General features: G+C 37.3%; 2 protein-coding genes across 5 annotated transcripts in view; both read left to right on the top strand.

Moving 5' to 3' along the window:
• The first annotated feature begins 9,036 nt into the window (after positions 1–9,036).
• On the top strand, positions 9,037–12,415 carry LOC114571325 (carboxypeptidase inhibitor SmCI). Its single transcript, XM_028602226.1, is given in 7 exon segments — positions 9,037–9,127; positions 9,580–9,684; positions 9,687–9,746; positions 10,199–10,366; positions 10,996–11,160; positions 11,613–11,780; positions 12,237–12,415. Coding segments are annotated over 7 exon segments (936 nt in total).
• A 1,252-nt stretch (positions 12,416–13,667) lies between these two features.
• The window catches only part of exd3 (exonuclease 3'-5' domain containing 3), a 46,863-nt gene continuing 41,751 nt past the window's right edge, over positions 13,668–18,779 (top strand). Inside the window, exons 1-4 of one of the 4 annotated variants that reach the window (XM_028602314.1) lie at positions 13,686–13,701; positions 13,837–14,038; positions 15,280–15,328; positions 18,532–18,596. In XM_028602314.1, the coding sequence (XP_028458115.1) occupies positions 15,301–15,328; positions 18,532–18,596 (93 nt within the window). In that variant the 5' untranslated portion in view covers positions 13,686–13,701; positions 13,837–14,038; positions 15,280–15,300. Of the gene's footprint in view, positions 14,039–14,453; positions 14,567–15,279; positions 15,329–18,531; positions 18,597–18,779 lie in introns of those variants that run through there. The other 3 variants (XM_028602315.1, XM_028602317.1, XM_028602316.1) reach the window with 3 other exon arrangements.

Here is an 18,779-nt window from a genome sequence, read left to right as displayed (position 1 = left end):
TGACATTAAAGCATTTCAGTTTATCATTTAGCTTATCATATTTATGGTTATAATGTTGTCTGCTGTAGCCGTTGTATTACAGTATTTTCATGCTTTCTTCTGTTTGATGTGTTCTGTTTTAAGAGTAGTAATACCAGAGGGCTCCAGCAGGGGGGGACGGGGACGTAGCGCTGTTGAGCTACTTTAAGGGACACCTCACTTTCTCCCTCCAGTCAATATGGTCATTACACATGATTGAGGAAGGTTTGCGTCAGGTATGAGTCCCTCATATTATTGTTTATTCCAGTGTTCGGGAAACATATGTGTCTGTGTTGTAGCCCTATGATTTGAGGTCTTCCATTCCTAAAAAGTAAGGCTACAACAGACAGAAAGAACAGGATGAGAGACATTTTAACAGACCCTGTCAATTACTATTTATTTTATTAAAGTGCTCATATTATGCTTTTTGGCTTTTCCCCTTTCCTTTATTGTGTTATATATCTTTTTGTGCACGTTATCAATTTGCACATTTTTGAACATTATTTGTCTTTGATTCCTAGATGTTACATTTTGTATTTTATTTATATATTTTCTGTTATTTGCACTTTTAAGAACCTTTTTTCAGATTCTTAAAGTAACTGCTGCTAATGGAATAATATATGCATGGTGACATTTTCAAAAGGCATGTTATTTCATTAGTAAAAAAATAAATAGTGTACCTTTAACAGAATTACAACTCATGAACCTGAAATTTACAAGATGCCTCATTTTCAGTTAGTAATGGTCAAAAATATGAATACAACTCCATTGTTACAATTCAAGTTTTTTAAAGTAATAAAACAGCATGCCTTTCGAAAATGTCGCCATGCATATATTATTCCATTTGCAGCCATTTTTCCAAGTTTGTCTTGATACAGCTCTCACATGTCAATATGTTGAGAGTTACTGGTGGATGGAATGATTCTTTCTGTCTATACTGGCTGTGTCATCCCTTCTTAACGTGACTCCACTGTTAGAGATGGAGGACAAAATTCACTGTCCTGATTCTGTGTAAAAATACATTCTAATGTTGACTGGAAGCTTCATGAGTCATGTAGGTATTTTCAAAGTCAAATTTTCTGCAGACATTGTCTGTTGCTGGGACTAAACACTAAACCTACACACAGAGGCCTCATATTAGCTTCAACTTAACTTTAGAATAAATCTTTGCATGAAACGAGTGTGGTTTTTTTGTCCACTATTTTTACAGTTGGGTCATGAAGGGATTTCTACATGACTAATATGGAAAGGAGGAATGATTACACACATGAATTACTCTTTTATTGCACATAGGGGTCGATTGAAATGTTTTTTCAGGGCCGATACTGATTATTAGTAACCAGTAATCAAGGAGAACAATATCTGAAATCAATATACATTTGCATTAAAAAAAAATTATGTTGAATTTTAGAATAACACAAACTCTAACACAAAACCATTTTTTGGTTTAATGTTGTTAGAATTTTTTTTTCATGGGTTGAATGTTCAATCTATGTTTTCCATCTCCCTTCATTGTTTTGTATTGTGAACTATGAAGATAGCCTGTAGAGTCTTTTATCAACTCCTATATTAGGCCAATACGGTGGGATCAGGGGAGAACTTGCTTGGATGCGTGTTCTGCATGCCAATAATCAATGTCCACAATTTGTCTGCATTTCGGTGCTGTGACCCATTTATTTCCAGTAGTAACGGCCTGCTTACCGTCGCACAAGCATAGAGTCCATTTAATTTAATTTCTGGTTTAGTTTCCTTGTCAAACAACTGAAACACTGACCAAACTGACACGACAAACATAGGCGTAGATTTCGGTGGGGACGGTGGGTACGTGTGCCCACCACATTTCGTCATGAGTCACTTTGTACCCACCACTTTTTTTTAAAACCCCCACAGGACAGGCACAGACACAGCCGCTCTGCTGAAATTTGGTGATCATTGATTGCTGTTTAGGTAGTCCTGCTACATTCAACCACGTTAAGCTTTTTCCTTATAGGCTCTAATGAAGCAGAAACGCTTATCAGATAAGGTCCATAATAATAGGACTTTTCCAATTAAACGGGAGAGAGAGGAACAAGAGGGATTAGGATAATCTTCAGCCAGAGGACATTATTTCTTCAGCTTCTTCTTGCCTTGTCACCCCGATGGGAGGTGTGCTAATAACATCGCAGCATGTGAATTGGTCGTGCTATTAACGTCATCGCTACACTATGTCTTAGTAAAACCGAAATTAATTAAACTGCCTTGTTTTCTTTTTACCATGGCTATATGACGCTTACTGCAGAATGGATTTCAAGGACTTTGATCAGGACGGTCTCACGAGGCTACCAGCCAGTGCTCAAACATAAAACTGCACCTTGACATAACCAACATACTAGCCTATACAAACAAAGTGGTAAAATGGCTCCAACATAGCCCTTACCAACACTTACAATGTTAGTTTATATCAAGAGACACACATGATCCCATTGAAATCTAAACACACACACACACACACACACACACACACACACACACACACACAACACACAACACACACATATCTTTTTTTCTTTCCTTTAAATCTAATGTATTTTAGTTGAACTTTAAATGAAACATTTTGTCCACATTAAACAATAGTTTATTGTTGGGTTAAAATAACTGGCTTTGATTGCCATTCCATATTGCCTTTCATTTAGCAACACTGTGTGGGATTACAGTGAATTAACCCTCATGTTATGCTTGGGGTCAATTTGACCCCATTCAATGTTTAACATCTCTAAAAAAGTGCTTGACATGACTTTTCCTAATGTAATGGGGACAACTGGGTAAACATTAACAGGATGATATTTTCAATGTCCTGTATGCATTTTGTATGCATCGGTGTTCCTTGGGGTCAATTTGACCCCAGGCTGTTTTAGCTGTATAAAACATAGAAAATATGAACATTTTACACAAATTTGCTGAGATTGTTTTGGTGATTTGGTAAAAGATTTTTAATTACCAAAATTTTCTGGAGGTTTGTAATCCTGGGGTCAAATTGACCCCAAGGATAACAGATGTTAGTAAATTTGAGGATAACAGGAGGGTTAAACAAACTTTGATTTGTGATGTTAACATCCAATGTCTAAGTTGTTCAACCACATTAGATGATGTTTTACTCATTTATTTGTTTGGCCGTGAGAGTAAATACATATGGGGTCAGCATAACACAAATAAGTCTAATAGGTCAATGTACTGGGCTGGGGAGTAATATAAGAAGTAAGTAGATAGTTATATTTCCATCAATTCAGGCTCTCAGAACTTCAGACACAGCAGGACAGAAGTGTTAAGATGGAGAAAGCAATGATTCTGGTTTCTGTGCTGCTCCTGGGGTGGACCTGGACCCTCCAGGGGGTCTCTGTTGATGGGGATCAGGTGAGTGGCTGAGCTCCGCAGCTGTTTTTGTAAATTAGTTTATATCCTTCTTTTTTGTTCATTATATACAGTACATGTCATTTTTTTCTTTTCTTTTATTGTCTATTGTAAGGCTGCCATACTGGTTCTTTATCAGATAATTAACAGGTTTATCAGATTTTAAATGAACAGGGCAAGTACAATTTCCCTTTGATTTAATGCTGCAGATATTTCAAAAAGAAAGGTTTTGGATATGAATATTTCACTTGTAAAGCATGTGATTGAGCTTAAGTGTAATAAGACATTACAGAATGTGTGATATGGTCAACTGAATTGGAAAGTGTTTACGCTAATCTTGAAACACGTTCAGGAGAATGTAGTGTGGGATATTACAGAAGAGGATTTAAATGTCATGTATCTCTGACCGTAGCTGTTTTTATAATTATGATTATGATTATCTATTCTTCCTTTATGGCCATTCTTGTACTTTTTGTTCAGTTCAGTTCAGTTCAATTTTATTTATATAGCATGTTTAAAAACAACCATAGTTGACCAAAGTGCTTAACAAGGTCCAAAATCAAAACATCAAAATCAAACAATACACAATATACAATACAAAATATCCAACAGTAGAAAAAGGTCAAGATATCAAAGCTCAACTTGAATTGAAAGCCAATGCATAGTAATGGGTCTTAAGCAAGGACTTGATTGTTTCAATGGTCCGAGCTGTTCTTGCATATATAGGTAGACCATTCCAGAGGTTTTGTGGATTATCATATTCTTTTATTCACTGTCTCTTGTTATTCTGTCATACTGGTTTTTTATAGCAACAGTGAATGAAAGGTTTATTATTTCAAGCCATATGTCTGTTTTAATACTGTAACATCTGTGCAGCATTTTCATGTTGTCGCTGATCCTGGCTCAGTAATAATAATAAATAGTAAACCAGTAGAACCAGTAAAACAGAACACAGGACAAGCATAACTATCTTTGATTTAATGCTGTAGCTATAAAAAAAAAAGAAAGAAAAATAATTGGATAGGTATGTCTCACGTTTTGTTATGCTCGTTTCAGTGAAATGCTTTGACAAGACATTACAGAATATGTGATGTTGTCAACCAAATTAGAGAAAGTGTTTAAGATAATCTTGAAACAAGTTTGAAAGAATGTTATGTGGAACATGTCTACAAGAGGATTTACATGTCATGTATCTCTGACCATGTCTGTCTGTGGCTGTGATACAGGTGGAGTCCTCTGTGGCTCTTGCAGATGTGGAGGATGCAACTCTGCTCAAAGCTCCTCTGTTCAATGCTACAGGTACGAGATCAACTTACTCGGTTGATTAACATGGTACACTAATTGAACAGTGCTGATAATAAGTGTGTGCTGAATAGAAGAGAGATCTTGGTTCTGATATTGATCATAGTAACTAAAAGTACAAACCATACACAATATTTGATGTATTTTAGAGTCAAGAACTAACTATTGGTTGTCTCCCTGTGCTTCGTCCTGTATCTCTCCTTGTAGAGGTCTGTGAACAAACACCAGAAATAGGTCCATGTGAAGCTTACTTTCCACGTTACTTCTACAACTCCTCCTCAATGAGCTGCCAGCTTTTCACCTATGGAGGGTGTGGGGGCAACCAGAACAACTTTAAAACTGAGAAAAAGTGTATGCAGAGATGTCACACGGACGGTGAGGAGTGAAATACAAAATACAACATGTTTCACACACAGTAGAGTGTAATGCTTATTTTTGCTTTTTTATTATTTTATTGTCCTAGTTTGTAATCAGCTGCCCAGAAATGATGCACATGATCATATGTTTTTTATTATATTCACATTAATAAAAAAGTACTGTGCAGCTTAAAGATGTTTAGCCATGGACACTTATATGAATGAGGACTTTAATGCAACTCATAGCAACAGGGTAGAGATCAACTTATATGTACTCAGTTGATTAACATGGTACACTAATTGAACAGTGCTGATAATAAGTGTGTGCTGAATAGAAGAGAGATCCTGGTTCTGATGTTGATCACAGGAACTAAAAGTACAAACCATACACAATATTTGATGTATTTTAGAGTCAAGAACTAACTATTGGTTGTCTCTGTGTTTCTTCATGTATCTCTCCTTGTAGAGGTCTGTGAACAAACACCAGAAATAGGTCCATGTCATGCTACCATTCCACGTTACTTCTACAACTCCTCCTCAATGAGCTGCGAGCTTTTCACCTATGGAGGGTGTAAGGGCAACCAGAACAACTTTAAAACTGAGAAAGAGTGTGTGCAGAAATGTCCTGAAGGTGAGGAGTGAAATACAAAATACAACATGTTTCACACACAGTAGAGTGTAATGCTTATTTTAGCTTTTTTATTATTTTATTGTCCTAGTTTGTAATGAGGTGCCCAGAAATGATGCACATTATCATATATTTTTTTTATTATATTCAGATTAACAAAAAAGTACTGTGCAGCTTAAAGATGTTTAGCCATGGACACTTATATGAATGAGGACTTTAATGCAACTCATAGCAACAGGGTAGAGATCAACTTATATGTACTCAGTTGATTAACATGGTACACTAATTGAACAGTGCTGATAATAAGTGTGTGCTGAATAGAAGAGAGATCTTGGTTCTGATATTGATCATAGTAACTAAAAGTACAAACCATACACAATATTTGATGTATTTTAGAGTCAAGAACTAACTATTGGTTGTCTCCCTGTGCTTCTTCCTGTATCTCTCCTTGTAGAGGTCTGTGAACAAACACCAGAAATAGGTCCATGTGAAGCTTACTTTCCACGTTACTTCTACAACTCCTCCTCAATGAGCTGCCAGCTTTTCACCTATGGAGGGTGTGGGGGCAACCAGAACAACTTTAAAACTGAGAAAAAGTGTATGCAGAGATGTCACACGGACGGTGAGGAGTGAAATACAAAATACAACATGTTTCACACACAGTAGAGTGTAATGCTTATTTTTGCTTTTTTATTATTTTATTGTCCTAGTTTGTAATCAGCTGCCCAGAAATGATGCACATGATCATATGTTTTTTATTATATTCACATTAATAAAAAAGTACTGTGCAGCTTAAAGATGTTTAGCCATGGACACTTATATGAATGAGGACTTTAATGCAACTCATAGCAACAGGGTAGAGATCAACTTATATGTACTCAGTTGATTAACATGGTACACTAATTGAACAGTGCTGATAATAAGTGTGTGCTGAATAGAAGAGAGATCCTGGTTCTAATGTTGATCACAGGAACTAAAAGTACAAACCATACACTACTGTACATGTGATGTCTTTTACAGTCAAGTTCTAACTAATAGTGTCTCTCTGTGTTACTTGCGTTATCGCTCTCTTTTTGTAGAGGTCTGTGAACAAACACCAAAAATAGGTCCATGTCATGCTATCATTCCACATAATGTTGATCACAGGAACTAAAAGTACAAACCATACACAACATTTGATGTATTTTAGAGTCAAGAACTAACTATTGGTTGTCTCTGTGCTTCTTCCTGTATCTCTCCTTGTAGAGGTCTGTGAACAAACACCAGAAATAGGTCCATGTCATGCTACCATTCCACGTTACTTCTACAACTCCTCCTCAATGAGCTGCCAGCTTTTCACCTATGGAGGGTGTAAGGGCAACCAGAACAACTTTAAAACTGAGAAAGAGTGTGTGCAGAAATGTCCTGAAGGTGAGGAGTGAAATACAAAATACAACATGTTTCACACACAGTAGAGTGTAATGCTTATTTTTTATTTTTTTATTATTTTATTGTCCTAGTTTGTAATGAGGTGCCCAGAAATGATGCACATTATCATATATTTTTTTTATTATATTCAGATTAACAAAAAAGTACTGTGCAGCTTAAAGATGTTTAGCCATGGACACGTAAATATGAATGAGGACTTTAATGCAACTCATAGCAACAGGGTAGAGATCAACTTACATGTACTCAGTTGATTAACATGGTACACTAATTGAGCAGTGCTGATAATAAGTGTGTGCTGAATAGACGAGAGATCCTGGTTCTGACGTTGATCACAGGAACTAAAAGTACAAACCATACACAATATTTGATGTATTTTAGAGTCAAGAACTAACTATTGGTTGTCTCTGTGCTTCTTCCTGTATCTCTCCTTGTAGAGGTCTGTGAACAAACACCAGAAATAGGTCCATGTCATGCTACCATTCCACGTTACTTCTACAACTCCCCCTCAATGAGCTGCCAGCTTTTCACCTATGGAGGGTGTGGGGGCAACCAGAACAACTTTAAAACTGAGAAAAAGTGTATGCAGAGATGTCACACTGACGGTGAGGAGTGAAATACAAAATACAACATGTTTCACACACAGTAGAGTGTAATGCTTATTTTTGCTTTTTTATTATTTTATTGTCCTAGTTTGTAATCAGCTGCCCAGAAATGATGCACATGATCATATGTTTTTTATTATATTCAGATTAACAAAAAAAGTACTGTGCAGTTTAAAGATGTTTAGCCATGGACACTTATATGAATGAGGAGTTTAATGCAACTCATAGCAACAGGGTAGAGATCAACTTATATGTACTCAGTTGATTAACATGGTACACTAATTGAACAGTGCTGATAATAAGTGTGTGCTGAATAGAAGAGAGATCCTGGTTCTGATGTTGATCACAGGAACTAAAAGTACAAACCATACACAATATTTGATGTATTTTAGAGTCAAGAACTAACTATTGGTTGTCTCTGTGTTTCTTCATGTATCTCTCCTTGTAGAGGTCTGTGAACAAACACCAGAAATAGGTCCATGTGAAGCTTACTTTCCACGTTACTTCTACAACTCCTCCTCAATGAGCTGCCAGCTTTTCACCTATGGAGGGTGTGGGGGCAACCAGAACAACTTTAAAACTGAGAAAAAGTGTGTGCAGAAATGTCACCCTGACGGTGAGGAGTGAAATACAAAATACAACATGTTTCACACACAGTAGAGTGTAATGCTTATTTTTGCTTTTTTATTATTTTATTGTCCTAGTTTGTAATCAGCTGCCCAGAAATGATGCACATAATAATATGTTTTTTATTATATTCACATTAATAAAAAAGTACTGTGTAGCTTAAAGATGTTTAGCCATGGACACGTAAATATGAATGAGGACTTTAATGCAACTCATAGCAACAGGGTAGAGATCAACTTATATGTACTCAGTTGATTAACATGGTACACTTATTGAACAGTGCTGATAATAAGTGTGTGCTGAATAGAAGAGAGATCCTGGTTCTAATGTTGATCACAGGAACTAAAAGTACAAACCATACACTACTGTACATGTGATGTCTTTTACAGTCAAGTTCTAACTAATAGTGTCTCTCTGTGTTACTTGCGTTATCGCTCTCTTTTTGTAGAGGTCTGTGAACAAACACCAAAAATAGGTCCATGTCATGCTATCATTCCACATAATGTTGATCACAGGAACTAAAAGTACAAACCATACACAACATTTGATGTATTTTAGAGTCAAGAACTAACTATTGGTTGTCTCTGTGCTTCTTCCTGTATCTCTCCTTGTAGAGGTCTGTGAACAAACACCAGAAATAGGTCCATGTCATGCTACCATTCCACGTTACTTCTACAACTCCTCCTCAATGAGCTGCCAGCTTTTCACCTATGGAGGGTGTAAGGGCAACCAGAACAACTTTAAAACTGAGAAAGAGTGTGTGCAGAAATGTCCTGAAGGTGAGGAGTGAAATACAAAATACAACATGTTTCACACACAGTAGAGTGTAATGCTTATTTTTTATTTTTTTATTATTTTATTGTCCTAGTTTGTAATGAGGTGCCCAGAAATGATGCACATTATCATATATTTTTTTTATTATATTCAGATTAACAAAAAAGTACTGTGCAGCTTAAAGATGTTTAGCCATGGACACGTAAATATGAATGAGGACTTTAATGCAACTCATAGCAACAGGGTAGAGATCAACTTACATGTACTCAGTTGATTAACATGGTACACTAATTGAGCAGTGCTGATAATAAGTGTGTGCTGAATAGACGAGAGATCCTGGTTCTGACGTTGATCACAGGAACTAAAAGTACAAACCATACACAATATTTGATGTATTTTAGAGTCAAGAACTAACTATTGGTTGTCTCTGTGCTTCTTCCTGTATCTCTCCTTGTAGAGGTCTGTGAACAAACACCAGAAATAGGTCCATGTCATGCTACCATTCCACGTTACTTCTACAACTCCCCCTCAATGAGCTGCCAGCTTTTCACCTATGGAGGGTGTGGGGCAACCAGAACAACTTTAAAACTGAGAAAAAGTGTATGCAGAGATGTCACACTGACGGTGAGGAGTGAAATACAAAATACAACATGTTTCACACACAGTAGAGTGTAATGCTTATTTTTGCTTTTTTATTATTTTATTGTCCTAGTTTGTAATCAGCTGCCCAGAAATGATGCACATGATCATATGTTTTTTATTATATTCAGATTAACAAAAAAAGTACTGTGCAGTTTAAAGATGTTTAGCCATGGACACTTATATGAATGAGGAGTTTAATGCAACTCATAGCAACAGGGTAGAGATCAACTTACATGTACTCAGTTGATTAACATGGTACACTAATTGAACAGTGCTGATAATAAGTGTGTGTGTGCTGAATAGAAGAGAGATCCTGGTTCTGATATTGATCATAGGAACTAAAAGTACAAACCATACACAATATTTTATGTATTTTAGAGTCAAGAACTAACTATTGGTTGTCTCTGTGTTTCTTCCTGTATCTCTCCTTGTAGAGGTCTGTGAACAAACACCAGAAATAGGTCCATGTGAAGCTTACTTTCCACGTTACTTCTACAACTCCTCCTCAATGAGCTGCCAGCTTTTCACCTATGGAGGGTGTGGGGGCAACCAGAACAACTTTAAAACTGAGAAAGAGTGTATGCAGAGATGTCACACTGACGGTGAGGAGTGAAATACAAAATACAACATGTTTCACACACAGTAGAGTGTAATGCTTATTTTTGCTTTTTTATTATTTTATTGTCCTAGTTTGTAATCAGCTGCCCAGAAATGATGCACATGATCATATGTTTTTTATTATATTCACATTAACAAAAAAGTACTGTACTGTGCAGCTTAAAGATGTTTAGCCATGGACACTTATATGAATGAGGACTTTAATGCAACTCATAGCAACAGGGTAGAGATCTACTTATATGTACTCAGTTGATTAACATGGTACACTAATTGAACAGTGCTGATAATAAGTGTGTGCTGAATAGAAGAGAGATCCTGGTTCTGATGTTGATCACAGGAACTAAAAGTACAAACCATACACTACTGTACATGTGATGTCTTTTACAGTCAAGTTCTAACCAATAGTTGTCTCTCTGTGTTACTTGCGTTATCTCTCTCTTTTCTTAGAGGTATGTGAACAAACACCAAAAATAGGTCCATGTCATGCTATCATTCCACGTAATGTTGATCACAGGAACTAAAAGTACATACCATACACAACATTTGATGTATTTTAGAGTCAAGAACTAACTATTGGTTGTCTCTGTGCTTCTTCCTGTATCTCTCCTTGTAGAGGTCTGTGAACAAACACCAGAAATAGGTCAATGTCGTGCTTACGTTCCACGTTATTTCTACAACTCCTCCTCAATGAGCTGCCAGCTTTTCACCTATGGAGGGTGTGGGGGCAACCAGAACAACTTTAAAACTGAGAAAGAGTGTATGCAGAAATGTCCTGAAGGTGAGGAGTGAAATACAAAATACAACATGTTTCACACACAGTAGAATGTAATGCTTATTTTTGCTTTTTTATTATTTTATTGTTCTAGTTTGTAATGAGGTGCCCAGAAATTATGCACATTATCATATTTTTTTAAAAATTATATTCAGATTAACAAAAAAGTACTGTGCAGCTTAAAGATGTTTAGCCATGGACACTTATATGAATGAGGACTTTAATGCAACTCATAGCAACAAGGTAGAGATCAATTTATATGTACTCAGTTGATTAACATGGTACACTAATTGAACAGTGCTGATAATAAGTGTGTGCTGAATAGAAGAGAGATCCTGGTTCTGATATTGATCATAGGAACTAAAAGTACAAACCATACACAATATTTGATGTATTTTAGAGTCAAGAACTAACTATTGTTTGTCTCCCTGTGCTTCTTCCTGTATCTCTCCTTGTAGAGGTCTGTGAACAAACACCAAAAATAGGTCTATGTCATGCTACCATTCCACGTTACTTCTACAACTCCCCCTCAATGAGCTGCCAGCTTTTCATCTATGGAGGGTGTGGGGGCAACCAGAACAACTTTAAAACTGAGAAAGAGTGTGTGCAGGAATGTCACACTGATGGTGAGGAGTGAAATACAAAATACAACATGTTTCACACACAGTAGAGTGTAATGCTTATTTTTGCTTTTTTATTATTTTATTGTCCTAGTTTGTAATCAGCTGCCCAGATATGATGCACATAATCATGTTTTTTATTATATTCAGATTAACAAAAAAGTACTGTGCAGCTTAAAGATGTTTAGCCATGGACACTTATATGAATGAGGACTTTAATGCAACTCATAGCAACAGGGTAGAGATCAACTTATATGTACTCAGTTGATTAACATGGTACACTAATTGAACAGTGCTGATAATAAGTGTGTGCTGAATGGAAGAGAGATCCTGGTTCTGATATTGATCACAGGATCTAAAAGTACAAACCATACACTACTGTACATGTGACATTTTTTACAGTCAAGTTCTAACTAATAGTTGTCTCTCTGTGTTACTTGCGTTATCTCTTTCTTTTTGTAGAGGTCTGTGAACAAACACCAAAAAAAGGTCCATGTCATGCTTACGTTCAACGTTACTTCTACAACTCCTCCTCAAGGAGCTGCCAGCTTTTCATCTATGGAGGGTGTAAGGGCAACCAGAACAACTTTAAAACTGAGAAAGAGTGTATGCAGAGATGTCACACTAAATGTGAGGAATGAAATACAAAACACAACATGTTTCACGCATCTGAATGCAGTACAGTGCAATTTTTTATTGTTTTCTTCTCCAGTTTGTACAGAGGTCCCCCGAAATGAGGCACACAATCATATGTTTTCATTATAAACATTAAAAGTACTGTGCAGCTTAAATATTTATAGTGAAACATATCTGATACATATATAATGACACTTGTGTTATCAAAAATCAAAAATACTGTTGTTCTTGATGGTTAATAATTTATCTTTTTTTACTGATGCAGCTCTGTTAAGCCTCTTTGGCCACTGTAGGTGTCCCATGTTGCTTTTAAAACTCACATATCAAAGTTTTGACTACAGACGACAAACGCTGCTGATTATAATTCAACCTAACATGATCTTTGTAACACAACTGTGATTTAGATTCTGGTGTCAACTGTACCAACTGTACAGTACATACATGTGTTCATGCAAATCCCCACCCAGTTATGATCAAAGCACTTAATGTATTTTTGCTCTTTTGCAGAAGAAAAGCTCCCAGAGCCAAAGTGTTTGGACTGTTCAAGTTCATTTTTGAAGCATACAAACTGGAATTCAGTCCAGGAGAACATGTTTCCTGAAGGAAAACTGGGTGGGATGAAGAAACAACGCTGCTCATCTGAATTTACCTTACAGATACTCTGTCAGCACTCACTTAAAATGTATGTGTTCAGTTATATCACAACAGATTACCAATAAAACAACTATCTCACTACTCTGTTTTTTAATGTTTATTGTTTACAGGATAAACTCAAATTAATAATATCCAGTGATATTACAGGGGTGGAGCACTCTGAAATTTCACACAATAAAATCATAATATGGAGGAAGGGAGCTTAAGAAGGTTTATTGGTTAGGTTACATTAATTGAGTAATGCAACCAAGTATTGCCTTAACCCTAACTTATCTACTAACTATTTGGGGTGATGACTATAACTTTGATGGTAGAACAGGTGATTTTCACATGAAACACGCTGTTGCAAAAGAACACAGTAATTTCTCCTAGCAATAAAGTTATTGCATTAACATGGGAAATGATGGGTAGACCATGGTGTAGCTTACAGTGGTTTTAAAATTTAAATCAATATGAATTTAAAGTGTGTGGCTCATTAACAAATCTGTTTTAAAGTAAGTAATTGTGTGTTTTTACATTGTTCTTAAAAAAACTTGTCTGCTCCGCGTTCCTTGACCAGATGATGGCGGTAGTGCACTTTGGGCCTGCATGACAGCCTCCACTGAAGACCAAGTAGTGGATGAAGAACTGACAGCAGGTTTATTTTTCCCTAAGCGTAGCACTACAGGCAGCTTTACCTACAGTGTGTTTATCGCTCCTGATAAACTCCATCAATAAAATATCTGACAGTGTGTATTTATAAATGTGTTTGCTGTTTTATGACATGATTCAGGGGTCATAGTCTGTGAATACTGGCTAATACAACTGGATTTTTGTACAGCGTGAGGGCAAGGGCTGCCTGCAACGTTAAATCCAGGGCAAACAAAAAATATACAAACTGGTCCACTGCCCCACACAAACTCAACTGATGCAAGGTAACGTTAACGTTTGTTTACCTGACGATAGCTAACTGGAAGAAAGTAAAGTAGCACAAGGTGAGTCCATTAGCATCGATAACGTAACGTTACATTAGCGTAACAATGTATGTATATCGCTTGTCAACACTCTGAAATATGATGTCGACTGTACTGACTACCTAGCACTGAGGTTTGAGCTAACGTTAGCCTAACGTTAGTCATGGTAAACGTTACAACGTCCTTGGCAAAACTACAAACTGCTTTGGCTTTTAATTAGCTCTTGCATCAGAAACACAAGAGCAATTAAATGAATACGCACGGATGTCATCAGAAGTTGACTGAGTGCTTGATTTGTCACTGCCAGACAAGCTAATGTTTGCTAACAGAAAGTGTGAAGTCAAGCACAGAGGAAGTGTAATCTTTTTAATTACCACTAGGCGGGGATAGAAGATAAAAAAGGTGCTTGCTTCTCTTCCTCCTCCATCCCCTGAAAAACGTTCTGTTGCCCGGACACTATTCCTTGCTAAAACCGGCCTCTAAAGACTGCAGGCATTCAGACAAGAAGATACAACCAGACTTCAAGCCTAAAAACATCATCCTTAGCCTGAAATTAAGTCTCTTAGCAAGCTGGCATCTTACCCTTTCTCAGGCTGCTCTGTGTGTGTGTGTGTGTGTGTGTGTGTGTGTGTGTGTGTGTGTGTGTGTGTGTGTGTGTGTGTGTGTGTGTGTGTGTGTGTGTGTGTGTGTGTGTGTGTGTGTGTGTGTGTGTGTGTGTGCGTGAAATCATAATGCTGAACAGTTTTCCTTGATGTTGGTGTTTTTAACTGCCTTTGTATGACATGTTTCTCACTTTATTTTGGTTTGATTTCCACTTTAGTTTTTAGTTTTGTTTTTGGTCCAGTGCCATGACCAGAGTACAAAATTTGCACCATCCACTAGCGAAATGCTGATAAAATATGCAGGTCGATTTGATGCATTTAACAGTCAAACAAACTGGTAATCTATTGAGTCGCTAGTACAATTTAAACATTCACTAGTCATTTGGCTGGTGGACAAAAAAGTAAATGTTGCACCTTGAATCATTCAAGACACTGCAAAGTTGTTGCCCAACATAATTGAAGGCAAACGCATTAGCTAACAAACTGTATGTAGTGTATCGTGATCGTATCTTGGCCTACCAGCTTAGTTGCTTTACTATATTACTGTATGTTATACATAACAAAATGATCTTTTGCTTTCATGTTGTGATAGTAATATACTGTATTTGAGCAATGTGGTGGTCTTAATAGCAGTGTTGTTTTGTGTTCCTTCCTCAACAGAGTGACAGCAGCACATCCGAAATGAACCATACTACTCCAGGGGCAGTGGGTATGTATCACAGTTTTACAACACACAATTCTCTTACAAAATGTAGAAGGTAACAACACACATGAGGGTTTAATGTAAAGTTGTGATGGATACAGACTCCATAGGTAACATAGCTTTTGTACAATGGTTATATAAGGCACATGTGTTCACATACATTTATCCAAACAATCTAAACAATTAATAAAGCACACGATAAGCATATCAGACTGGTTAAATAAGGTTTTGTCCAGCAGATTGTTGTGCTGAAACCACTATGTTACTATGTCATCACCCCTTTGGATTGTATTATTCATACAGTCAATAAAAATGTACTTCATTGTCTTTTTGATGGATTACATTTTAAATTCCAACCAAAGATTTTTCAGCACAAGGTATTCTCTATTGTAGTGTAGACTTGTTGCCACTGTGATTTGCTTTGTTAACAAATGTCTTTTAGCAACATTAGTTTGCTGAAAACCAGGAGCTCATGGGGTGTTCAATGATCTCAGTCAGCATTGTCACTCTTGTTTCACTGTAGAATCTGTAGGTATGTGTCAGACCACATTTGGATTGAAACCAAGTTGTAGTCAGTTCTGGAGAGGTAATTGACATGCAAACACTGCTTTAACACGCATCAAATTCTGCAAGTGCTTGTACTCTCCTCATTTTCAAGATTCTGTCATAGCATCTGTTGAAAGATCTTTCCAGCTCCTACAGCAAAATACAAAAGGAGAGAAGTAGGCTACTTGTAGAAGAATGTTGTGTTCTAGTGGAGTTGAGCCACTTGTACAACCTCTGCCAAGTCAGACTGAAAGCTCTTCTGGTGGCTCTAGTGACACCACATGCCCCATTTAGACACTTGATCTCTGTGTTTCTTTTATTTTGGCAACTGCCTGGCAACAGGCAGTTAGACCTGCCCGTAGATTTAATCTCTGTCTAATTTTGCTGAAATTTAAGTGGGACTTTTATTGTTTTGAAAGAGTGGGAGGTTAGTATAGTGTCTCATTACTTTAAAATCCACTTGTTGTAAATACAGTGTTTTCTCATATTTCAAAGGATCTTGTGTTAAAAAAAAACACCCTCCCAAAGGTGAATGAGTGCATGTACTGTATGTGTGTCCGTGTATTTGTACGTGATGGAGGTTATTATGTTGCAATGAATGGGGAGCCTCCAGCTCTGTCATTCATCCACCAGCCAAATTTAAGCCACATACTCCACATTCCTCTCCTCTCCTCACACAAACAGTGGGACTGAAGTGAAGTGGGTTGTGCTGTGTTTGTGTGAGTCCCCGTGCACGTACGCATGTTCGTCAGTGGGATGAATGGGCTGGAGTGGGTTGTATAACAACAGAGAACCACAGAGAACATTAAAGGAAACTGTAGTTGTTCAAATGCTTGAAATTAAACGACCTTTCAGTGGACCATTGCGGTGTTTCTGTACGGCTCAGCCCATTTACTATATACACAGGCTACTTTGCTGTTGACCATTTTCTATAGCACGCTGCTGTCATGTTGCGGTCAAAGCTTTGACCCCATGGTGAGATAGCTGAAGGGAAGGTTCATTTTAAAAGTATGTGCTGCATTACCATGCAACAGTTAAGCATCCTTTACAAAAGTAAAAGCAGATATTGTAGTCCTTGTGATGGATTACAGAGCAACGTATCAAGCATCTTCTAAGTAGCTGGAAATAGATTTTCATATCAAGTAGAATTTTTTTAAGAACACTGATTGTCTGGAAGGTTGCACATTTATTTACAAAAATCACTATATATATATGTATATATGTATGTATATATATATATATATATATATGTATATATATATATATATATATATATATATATATATATATATATATATATATATATATATATATATATATATATATATATATATATATATGTATATATGTATATATGTATGTGTGTGTGTATATGTATATATGTGTGTGTGTGTATATGTATATATGTATGTGTGTGTATATGTATATATGTGTGTGTGTATATGTATGTATGTGTATATATGTATGTGTGTGTATACATGCATACGTACAGTGTATATATAAAGATTCTAAGGCAGGTAAAGTTCATGTTTAAGAGACAACATGAAAGAGACAAAAGGTGTCAGGCCAGGAGCGATGCAGTAAAGAGAGAGGCCAACACAGAGAGAGGGAGAGGCCTCTTGGTCTGCTTTCCCAGGCTGTGCATCAGGAAGGTTGTCTGTTTTACACCATGGCCACCACATAGCCCTTTCCTGGGGAAATCCGAGACAAAATTGAGAGAGGCTGCTGCAAGGGAGGGAGAGGAGAACAGGAAAACTAGCCCTGGGAAGGAGGTGGGGGGGGCAGGTATGGTAAAGCCCACACAGCATCAGCGACAGAAAAAGAGCTGGAGCTTTTGGGAAGTCTTAAGTGGAACACACGCACAGGCACATAGACACAAAACGTGCATGCATGCATGCTTACATCCCTTCTTGTTTCTGAGCTCTTTTACTCCCCATGGTCTTTCAAAAAATGTGCTCTGAGAGTATTTTGGCTGCAGATTGAGCTGGAATGCAGAGCTAATGCTGGGTTCCTCTACTGTCCAACCAGCCTCAGCTGTTAATCCAATGTTATGGCTGCTCTGCTATGCCTGTTTTAACTAACAATATTTCCAGTATATCACATTACCTGTAAGCTAAGATGGAGGTTGGACACAAAACAAGGTATTTCAAGACAAATTTGACCTTTTTATTAATATGACCGGCACTCAAGAGCAAGGGCAAGCAAACGTATACAGCACGCAAACGTATATTTGCATAGCAAGGTAATTGCCATTATAGCCGAGCAACATTGTTTGGAAAAGTTGATAAACAACATTTGTTCAAGCAGGGAATTGTGGTAACTGGAATAAAAGTCTTGTCATTGGAGGCCTCAGTAGAAAACTTAATGGGTTTTAATTGTTGGCAAAATGACACACTTGCATAGCCTTTGCATATTTTTAATGAATTACGGCTTTGAGAATGAGATCTAGAGGATTTGCATCTTGCAGAAGTTCCATTTTCCCAAATCAGAACTCTTTACTTTAAGGCCCAAAAGAGCTGAATAGAAAGCCATTAGGTGCCTCATATGGTAGAAACAACAAAAAACTATAAAGGGCTGATAGGTTGGGATTCCTTGACAGGTTATAGAGGTCAAAGGTCAGAGTGAAACCCCACCTCATCTATACATGTGTGTAATCCCCCCAGGTCTTGACCCTGCCGTGCTGAGAGACCAACTCTTCGAGCTATGGAACCGGAAGGATCTGCAGACGGTGTGTGTGTGTGTGTGTGTGTGTGTGTGTGTGTGTGTGTGTGTGTGTGTGTGTGTGTGTGTGTGTGTGTGTGTGTGTGTGTGTGTGTGTGTGTGTGTGTGTGTGTGTGTGTGTGTGTGTGTGTGGGGTGTGTGTGTGGGGGGGGTGTGTGTGGGTGGGTAGAGGGATGGAGTCTGTGTTTCT

The sequence above is a fragment of the Perca flavescens genome, chromosome 16 (assembly GCF_004354835.1).
Source record: "Perca flavescens isolate YP-PL-M2 chromosome 16, PFLA_1.0, whole genome shotgun sequence".
Lineage (NCBI taxonomy): Eukaryota > Metazoa > Chordata > Actinopteri > Perciformes > Percidae > Perca > Perca flavescens.
This window is presented reverse-complemented; position numbering and strand designations above follow the sequence as displayed.